General features: G+C 39.5%; 1 protein-coding gene across 4 annotated transcripts in view; it reads right to left on the reverse strand.

Annotated features, from left to right (window-relative positions):
* Positions 1-10,539, reverse strand: part of CATSPERE (catsper channel auxiliary subunit epsilon) — a 162,296-nt gene that overhangs the window by 49,379 nt on the left and 102,378 nt on the right. For all 4 annotated transcript variants that reach the window (XM_026455120.2, XM_026455121.2, XM_026455119.2 and 1 more), the window contains 3 exons: positions 9,085-9,160; positions 4,331-4,383; positions 1,159-1,209 (listed from right to left, as the gene is read on the reverse strand). In XM_026455120.2, coding sequence (XP_026310905.1) covers positions 1,159-1,209; positions 4,331-4,383; positions 9,085-9,160 — 180 coding nt within the window. The remainder of the gene's footprint in view (positions 1-1,158; positions 1,210-4,330; positions 4,384-9,084; positions 9,161-10,539) is intronic.

Raw genomic sequence — 10,539 nt, forward strand, 5'->3', positions numbered from 1 at the left:
ACATTCCCTGTCTTCTCAGTCCTCATACTTGAATCACTGTTACCAGCCACATGTTCTATATATGGAAACAGACTCAGGAAACTCCCATCACAGTGACACAGTCTATTTCATATTCTTGCCTTTCAGGCGCAGCTGCCACCTAGACACTAAAAGGTGGTGTCCTCATCAACTATTAAACATTTTCTTCTCATCCTTGTATTTTACCAATGGCTTTTACTAAGCATTGCAACCTGGAGCATCTCGGCTGGGCCACTCTCCACCCTACCTTAATGAATGAAATCACTTAATGTGCCTACTGGCTAAACATTCATTTATTTTAATTAATAAATCATTATTTTAAATAATAGATTTCTAATTAGAATTAGAAAATTTCACAGCTTTTCAAAGATGCTTGTAAATATTTCAGAGGCTGTGGACTTCTATATTTGACATATTTTGACAGTCTAATAAATATTTAACATTTTAAAAATGAAGATCTTTATCTGACAAAGGTAAAAGTCAAATTTTGTTTAGTTATATGTTTAATACAGCACATTATTAAAAATAAATATGCATACAATTAAATATAAAATCTAGAAAAAAGTTCAGTTAGTAGAATATTTGATGTCAGGACTTTCCGGGTAAATATATTACTTCTAACGAGCTGAACTACAGTCATGTAGAATTTGAGCCACCATGCCCAGCTAGTTTTTTTGTATTTTTAGTAGAAATGGGGTTTCACCATGTTGGCCAGGCTGGTCTTGAACTCTTGACCTCAGGTGATCCATCTGCCTCGGCCTCCCAAAGTGCTGAGATTACAGGCGTGAGCCACTGCACCTGGCTTCAGTCATGCAGAATTTGAGGATAAGTATGTAGGCAAAAAAAATTCTTGTATGTCTTCCTTAAATTACAGGGAGCAATATGAGATTTGAGACTACATATATGTAAATGAGGTTTGCTTTGTTTATCCAATTAAATTGAAGGGGGAGACTGACTCTCTTGTATGTTTCAGGAAAGTAATTATACCATCTACACATTTTGCTTAATGATAAAACTGATTGCACAGTGTCAAGCCAAACACATGGATGCTAATAATAATCCACTGAATAAGTACTGATTGTAAAGTATTGGTACTATGTTAATACAAAACTCAGTGCTTATGTTAAAAAAATTTCTTACTTTTCAATCACGTATGAAAAATCATGGTGATGACATTCTTTTTTACTAAATCTACAAAAAACAAAACATAATGAAGTTGTAATATCATTTCTTAAATATCTGCACACATTTAATCATTTAACTTATTGATTCTCAGACTGGAGAGTGTCACAGAATCATCATTTACTGAATTAGAATCTCTGGTTAGTGTGTGGCCTTAGCATTTCTGTATTTAAAACATCAGTTTCATAAATGTTTCAGGAGATACCAGAATTTGAAATCTACTGATTTATCTCTTATATTTGATACATGCTTATTAAAAATTTATAGTGAATGCAGGGCTTTGGGAGAGGCTGCTCAAAAGATGGACAATTTCAATTAGATAAGAGGATAAGTTCCAAGAGATCTATTGTACAACATGGTGACTTTAGTTCATGATATATTGTATTCTTGAAAAATGCAAAGAGAGTAGATGTGAAGTGTTTCCTCACCACCAAAATGATAACTATGTGAGGTAATACATATGTTAACTAGCTAGATTCAGTCACTCCACAATGTATTTTAAAACATCATGTGGTACCTGCTAAATACATACAATTTTATCTGTCAATTCAGAACAAAAACCCAAAACTCCTCAACACAGAAAGAAACAAGAGTTGGCAAGGAAGCAGAGAAATTGGGACCCATATATATTGCTGGTGATAATGTAAAACAGTGCAGCTGCTACAGAAAACAGCTTGGAGGTTCCTTAACAAGTTAAACATAGGATTACCATACAACCTAGCAATTCCACTCCCAGGTACATACCCACGATAATTCAAACCGGGTGTTCAAACAAACACTTGTACACAAATATTCACAGCTGCACTATTCACAAAAGCCAGAAGGTAGAAACATCCCAAATATCCATGAACTGCCGGATGGATACACTAAATGTGGTATATCCATTCAATGGAATATTACTCAGCCATAAAAGGGAAGGAAGGACTAATACATGCCTGTTGAACCTCAAAAACACTAAGTGAATGTAGCTGGACACAAAAGGTCATATATTGTAGGATTCCATTTATATGAAATATTCAGAGCAGCAAATCCCTAGAGATTCTGGTTTTGAGACAGCAGATTGTGGTTGCCAGGGGCTGGGGGAAACAGCGAATGGTAAATGACTGCTAACTGGGTAAAGAGTTTCCTTTTGGGGTGACAAAAATATTGTAGAACTAGATAGTGGTGCTAGCTGTACAACATTGTGAAGGTACTTAATTCCACTGAATTGTATACTTTAGAATGGTAAATTTATATTATGTGAATTTCATCACACTTTTTAAAAAACTGCCATGGTAAAACACACACATACACACACAAACAAAAATAAAAACTCATAGAAAATCTATCAAAATGAAAACAAATTTCTTTGGACTGTTTTATTAGACGTAAACTTTTTTTAAACACAAGATTTCTAGTTGCTACTATTGTGCAGGTAAGGAGTTATTTTACGGATTAACGTAATTTCTAGTTAGGGTTCGTAAGACAGAAGGTTATCATGGTCGTTGTAATTCTAGGAGTTTTTAGTTGGGTAAATTATTCATCTGACCATTTTAGCTGGCTGCTTCCAGTGGAACTTAGAAAGAACCCTCGTCACCACCATTTTTAGATAGATATTGGAAGTCTAGACCATCCTTCACCCTGAACCCAAATTGGACTCCAAGAGTTGACAACTCTCCTTCAGTGACAAGTCTCCTGGCTCTCCAGAAGTATTTTGGACCCCATGCTATTCCAGGTCTCCCGTGGTGACTGTAAAAACCATAGGCCCACTGCAACCTGAGCCCAAGATATTAGAGCTTTTAGGGTTCCAGGGAAGTGGGTCATTGACTAAGAGGCCCAGAGTCAGGTCCTAAAATCTGTGTTTTCAAAACATGTTCTCCAAGTGATTTTGATGAGTAACTGAGCTTGATAATTATTATTTGGACCCTTCTAGAAACAGACTGCTTCAAGCTGCTTTCCATCTCACTTTAGAAGGAAATCGGGCCTGAGAAGGAATTCTGAATGCAGTGGTACTGGGAACTGGTAACATGTTTACACCAGTTATTCTCAAACGTTAGTGCCCCTTGTAATCTCCTGGAAATTTTGTTAAAATGCAGATTTTGATTCAGCAGATGTGGGATGAGACCTGAGAATCTGCATTTCTAACAAGTTCTCAGGTGATGCCAGTGTTGGTCCATAGGCCATTCTCTAAGGAGCAAAGATGTAAATCATCCCTGAAATAGGATGATACTGGCTGTATAAATCAGCTAGCCTTTTTGCATTTCCTAGGAAAGGAATTACGGGTGCAAAGATGTTAGCAAATGCAAATTTAGGAAATGATGAATGAGATGCAAATACTTATCAATCCAGCAATTGATTATTACAACTCAGTAATAATTAAAAGATTATGAGAATGACAGAGGAGCAGACACTTGCTTTGGATGTGAGCAAGTCATTTCATCAATACTCAGATAAAGTCAATGCTCCCCTACTTTCACTCCTAACTGAAGGAAAGGAATCTCCATAAATTTCTGCCTCCGTTATACAGGTAGCCTCAGCTAAACAGATTTGTGTAGGCTGCCTTTGATTTTCTCCCATGTAGAAGAAAGAGCGCTATGATGAATGGAAGGCACGGTGTCCAATGTGCTTCATCGTGAACCATATCAGCACTGACACAGTTCACACGTTGGGATTCTCTGGGGCATCACTGAGGTTCTGCTAGGCTTGTTCTAAGAAATTTCCCATAGAAAATGGTGCAGAAACTGAGGCTTCTCTGATATGGGTGTAAGCAGTTCTCTGATGGAAATGAAATTATAACTGGTTTGAGAAGGATGGAAAACAGGTGTTTCTCCCTCCTATGTTTCTGGGAATGAGCTGTAGACTGAAGAATTGAGACAGGCAACCGTGAAGGATAGAAACTGGCTTACTAAAAGGGAAGGTGGAGAAAAAATGCTGGTAATAGAGAAAGAGGCTAATTCTTTTTATTTTTAGTATGATTCAGATGTAGTATTTGGCAAAAGTTTAAACCAATTGAATCTAGGCATGAACGTCAATTCAGTTTTGGATCTCGCTGTGAATGTGTCAGTCATTAGGCTATTATTACTACGAATTATTAAGTTTATCATTTGTTTTAAAACTTAAAGAGTAACAGGTCAAATGGAAAAATACTTACCCTTTAACTGCAATGAATTTTTTATCATCACAGCCAACAGCTATCTGGAACACCTAAAACGAAGCAACTTAGGTAGTGAGTTCAGCAGTTCTGATTCATATGATCTAAAATATTATGACAGCTAAAACCAATTACATTTTATATTTAAAATAATAACTTTAAAATCTAGGGTTCTCTTATACTACTGCTCTGCACTGTTTTCTTCCTCTTTCCTTGATCACTTTTTTCCTCTGCTTCCTTTTGTCTTTACTGCTCATGAGGCCCAAAGGTTGGGTCTCTCCTTTCTTACGTTTGTATCTCAGGGAACTGATCCAAATTCATCTTTTTTTTTGAGATGGAGTCTTGTTCTGTCGCCCAGGCTGCAGTGCAGTGGTGCGATCTTGGCTCACTGCAACCTCTGCCTCCCGAGTTCAAGCAATTTTCCTGCCTCAGCCTCCCAAGTAGCTGGGATTATAGGCATGCACCACCACACCCAGCTAATTTTGTGTTTTTATTAGAGACAGGGTTTCACCATGTTGGTCAGGTTGGTCTCAAATTCCTGACCTCAGGTAATCCACCCGTTTCTGCCTCCCAAAGTGTGGGATTACAGGTGGGAGCCACCATGCCCGACCCAAGCTCATCTTTTACCTGCTTCTCTACAACCATGACTATCAACTCCCTACTTCCAGTATGTACCTCTGACTCAGCTGGCAGGTTTCTATAATCCGTCCAGCTACTAATCTGACTTTCTGTTTTCACTTTTGTAGACCAGTAATTTCTCAGGGTACTAAGCATCACGTGAAACAGCATCTCATAATCGTTATTCCTCCTGTAAGCAGCAATAACTGTATTCAAAGGAGCACTGGCCACAGGCTAATTAACGAGTAAACCACTGTCCTCATTTTATGGATATCTAATCAAAACATTACTCATAATTGCTTTTTTAAAGAAATGCACATACGTGCTTTGTTTGAAAACAAATGACCTGTGGATCCTATAGCTTTGTTAACAGAGCCCACGCTTCTCTGTAAGTCAACTTTGGGATACGGTGGAGAAAGGCAAGTGCAAAATCAAACAATGGCATCATATAGACAGGCTGTGCCATGATGCCTTGTTTCATGGGCTAGAAATGCCCAAGAAGGGCATTTGATATGGAAAGGGTCACTCTCCACCAAATAAAATCCCACTAGAATCTGATGCAATAAATATATTGCATCTATTCCCAAATGTACCTCTACTGTTAGTAGCAATTTTTACCTTCTCTTTTGAACAGATTCAATACTTTTGCAGTAAGAACAGGGTAGAATGAATATCACACACAAAAATTAACATAGAATTTCATGGAACTTTGCGAAGAAGATAGGTTACATCTGGTAGCTGGAATGCATTATATCTAAAGATGAGACTATTAGCTTCATTAAAGCTCAGTTATTAGGAAAATGAACTGCTGCAAAATATCTTACCCTGCTTGTAATGCTTAGATACATGTTGCTTAAAAATAATATATGGGTTCCATGGAACTAAAATACAATTAATTACTATACAGACATTAAAGGGAGGCTTACGGAGATAGTGGGAGTTAAAGTGAATGAATGCTTCATTTATAAGACCTGTCAATTTTCCAGGCAGAGAGTCATGGCTTCTTGTAACCAGGGTCCTGGTTCTCCTTCCACTGGGATACCTACTTCCATTTCCACCCGGCTCCAGGACCCCTGCCCTTCCAGCAGGCTGTCTCAGTAGGGTCTACACACTTGTGTTCTGCCTTACACATGTCCTCGGATATTGCACATTTCCACAAAGCAAATCTGGAAAAATTCTAATACTCCCTACCCTATAAGAAGGACTTGGTGGTCAGGAGGGTGGGGATAGAAGAACGATGTCCAGCCAAGTTTGGTGGCCTTAAAGAGTTGACCCTGCTCAACCAAGACCTTTCATTCTTCATTTCAAAGGCATGCTCCACAGTGGGAGTTCATGGATTTTATTTCCTGGACCACTTGATTTCATGCACAGGGCCTGATTTGTTCTCCCAACCACTCTACCCTCAGTCCTCACCACCCACCATCATGAAATCTTTGCTTTCCTGATCAGAATCATTGGCCTGCCCTTTATCTTTACTAAATTACCTATAGAAGGGTTGACAAAGGTTCTCAAATCTATCATAGTCAGGACCCACCGTCGCCTGATGATCTCATTTGCAATATTTCTTCTCTTCCTTGTCCTAGCTGAAAAAAATCACCCCAAGCCTCAGGATCAACAACCATGGCTAGGATTAAAAATGTGAGTTAACCTGTAGGTGGCTATTGAAAAGGAGTTGCAGGTATAGTGTGGGGAGCATGAATGATCCTGTTTTCTAGAGGACCCACCGCTGCAGGGCTGACATATTCCCCAGAACTGGACACCTAATTAGAGAGATTCTGACATATAGCCTAAATGACAACATTTCTCCTCAGTGCAGAGATGGAGCCGGACAGCTCCTGCCTTAACCAAGAGTCGGACACAGCGTATTTCTTCTAACCAGACAGATTAACTGACCTGAGACAGGCCCTCAACACAAATGCTGTTAGATAATGCACTGGACAATGTTGCAGTCATCCCTCCCTGGGAAAATTCATCTCAGAAGGATTTACTAAGGCCCTCTGGGGGCTGGCCTACATTGCTGCATTTCCAGTTCTTGGTGCATGGTTAAAAAATGAGATGCAGCCTTGTTGGAGCTCCCAGTTCTATTTGCTACTCTGCTGCAGGCTCTGAACACTAAATGACAAAGACAACAGGCTCCTATTCAAATAGCGCAGTCCATGTCCATTGGGTCTAGCAGGTTTAGCTAGGGCCTAACTTCACCCAGTGGGATAAGTCTGTAGCCATGGTTCTGTGTATACACAGAGCTGGGCCCTGCGTCTCTACAATATTTATCTGGGAGGCTGATGGCTGCAGATAAATATTGCAGGAATTTAAGCCATGAGTATGGGAGCACAAGGAAGGGACCTCATGGCTGAAGGCATACTGCGCAGTTGTGTACACGTTTTGATTTCCTTGACTGATTAGAGGACCTGCCTCTACAAGGCCACATTTTTCTGCTGCCTGAAAGGGCTACTGCATCTTTCTTCATTCTATTTCAGTGGGTAGGTCAGGACAAACCACCTGCATTGGACACAGAGGATGGCTAGATTTGTCCTGTCCTTGTCTGCAGGATACCAAAGAGGAAACAGAAGGAAGAAACCAGTATATTAGATAATGACTATGTAATGGCATTGTTTTAGGTACTTTACATGAATAATCTCATTTAATACTCTTGACAACCCCATAAGATAGATGGTACATTTTCCCTTTTACAAATGAGGCAGCTGAGGCTCAGAGTAAGTAGCCAACCCAAGCCAGTGGGTGGTAGAGCATGGACCCGAACTCGGGTTAGAGGAATCTGATTTTGTAATGCTTTGGCTGGGCAGGATAGAATGAATAGGGATCCCTAAAAAGATCTACAGATTAGAGAGGGCTAGAGGAAACCACGGTGCTTCGGGAAGGCATCCATAAAGGAAGAGGGTAAAAGCAGTTAAAGATAGAAACTGCAGACCTAGGCTAGGGCAGGAACTTGCTAGGTTGTGGCTGTCACTTCCTACATGGATTAAGCTGGCATGTGGTAGGCAGACAGGGGAGTTGTTGGTGTGCACCTGCAGGTGATTTCCTGGGGAAGCAGTGTGTGTCCGCAGTGCTCAAGGATGGATCACGTCTGCATCAGTTCAAGGCTCCCCCTAAATGTATGGAACCTTGCCCTGGTAGGAACGCAGGTTTCTCACGCTTGGGTTCTGAATGGGGTGGGTGGGGGGCAGGTCCTATTTTGCTTTGTATTCTCCATATGTAACACAATGCCTGGTATACAGTAGGTGCTCCATATATGTTTATTGAATGTTAGGCTGAGAAGTAATAGAGGAGACAAGTGTGAAATATAGACTCAAAGGAGGTGGGGTTGTTAAGAATTTATGTTTAATTTCACAATAATATAATAGTATATAATATAATAATAAAAATGTTCAGTTACCTGAACACCCTGATACTATTTCATTCCTCCATGCCTTTTCCTGGAATGTTTTTGCACCTGCCTGTTGAACTTCTACTCATTCATCACTGGTCATTTTGTGTATCCCTTTCTTTTCACCTTTCCCCTCCCAATCTCAGTCAACTTCCTTAGTTTACTTTCCTATGGGCTGTCTGAGAACTGTGTATACCACGTTCTCTTAAGCTAGTTTATGTTTACCTCTAGGGAAGGTACTCTGTCTTTTTATTTTTGTAACTGCCATTACTGAGCACATAGACTGACACACAGCAACACTGAGTAGGCATATAATAAACTTTTAAAACTGAATACATGATTTTTCTTTTTTTTTTTAAATTATGAATAAACAATTTTTTGAAGAAATAAGTGCAGGATAAATATGGATGTGGCTGGCAGTCTCTTCTTTGACAAACCATATCCAACTTTTGTCATTCTCACTTATTTTCAGTTTTCCTTTACACAATTTTATATATCTTCATAACTTCAGGAACCAATGGTTTTACATTTTTGTATGTGTTGATATATCCCACTTTAGACAATAAACTCACAGAGGGCAGAAATCTTCTGTCTTTAAAATGAAGTGAGGCTATCTTTACAGTGGAACATTCCACAGAGTTGCTAAGTAATAGGAGGGTGGTATTGTATGGAGGTACTTTATGCATTATTTGGTTGACCACCTATACATTCTTGAAGTAAAATATTTGGGTCTTCAACCCATGTCACTTACCTTTTGGGCTATTGGACATGTTTTTGAATATTCACTAGGCCGAAGTTGAACCATCACAAGACCTGTGTTGTTGTGTCTAGGAGAAACAATCCGTGCAGGTTAATTGTCTCATATGAGAGAAACAATCCGTGCAGGTTATTGTCTTATATGAGAGACAGGCATGACACTGTCTTTCTGTAGGGCAAGTGCAAAGTCCCAGGTACACGGTGTGACTGACCTCCCACGCGAATTTCTAGAGGCCTGGAGGATGGTGCTGCTGGTAACAGTTCTCTGCTTCTGCTAAGGCAGCTCTGCATGCTGGTCCTATTGTAAAGTTGCTCCCACCTCATGGTATCCCATGTTTTGGCCACCATAGGGTTAATGTGATGGGAAACAGAAATGAGCATCCTATCAGCATTTCAACCACCCTATTTCATTAACACATCCCTGCGTAATGGGGTTTTGCTGCTGACCTGCCTGAAGGTGGCAGCCACTGTGTGGGTTCCTCCTCTGGCTCCTACCCATTTCCCCCTCATATTAATAATACCTTTGGAGCAATAAAGAATGAGTTGTAAGATTAGTTTTCTGAGCCACATTAAGCTGTGTAATATGATCTGACTGGGATTGAAAGCTAGGTCAGATAGAATACCTTTCTCCACTACGAAGTGCACATGAATCATTTTGTGTTCAGGCAAAATGTGAGGGCAAAAAAAAAAAATAATAATAATAGAAGAAGAAAATGTGAAAGTTTGATTTATACCTACACCTGCTAAGGTTTTTCTTGTCAAAAACAAACAAACAAAAAAAAAAAAGTGAGGACAAACAAAGACAAAAAAATATCCTGGGCAATTTTATGTGTATTCTATGGCAATGTAAATCTTAGTAAATATCCACAAAACCAAAAATATCCTAGACCATTAGGAGCATAAAGAGATAAGTTGGTGGGTGAAAGGGAAAGGAAGGAATTGGGCCTCTCCTGGCTAAGGAGTCTAAAGCAGCATTTTCTCCCTACTCTTCCTGCTCAGTCTCTGTCACTGATATGTATGTGTGTGTGTGTGTGTGTGTGTGTGTATAAATATAAAAATAACATATATACATATATATAAATAATATATATATACACACACATATAAAATATATATAAAATTCTGTTTTCTTTTCTTCATAGCACTTACCAGTATTTGGAATTACTTATTTGATGATTGGCTGTTTTCCCACTGGAGAATGGGTTCCATGACACTAGAACTTCATCTTTCTCATTTGCCCTGTATTTTAAATACCTAGACAGTGCTTGGCATAAAGCAGGTAGTCAAACTCATTTGGAATAGCACCAGACTAAAGAAAAATGGATTCTTCCTGCCGGGTGCAGTGGCTCACGCCTGTAATCCCAGCACTTTGGGAGGCTGAGGCGGGTGGATCACCTGAGGTTGGGAGTTCGAGACCAGCCTGACCAACATGGATAAACCCCATCTCTAC

Source organism: Piliocolobus tephrosceles, chromosome 1, assembly GCF_002776525.5.
Source record: "Piliocolobus tephrosceles isolate RC106 chromosome 1, ASM277652v3, whole genome shotgun sequence".
Classification (NCBI taxonomy): Eukaryota; Metazoa; Chordata; class Mammalia; order Primates; family Cercopithecidae; genus Piliocolobus; species Piliocolobus tephrosceles.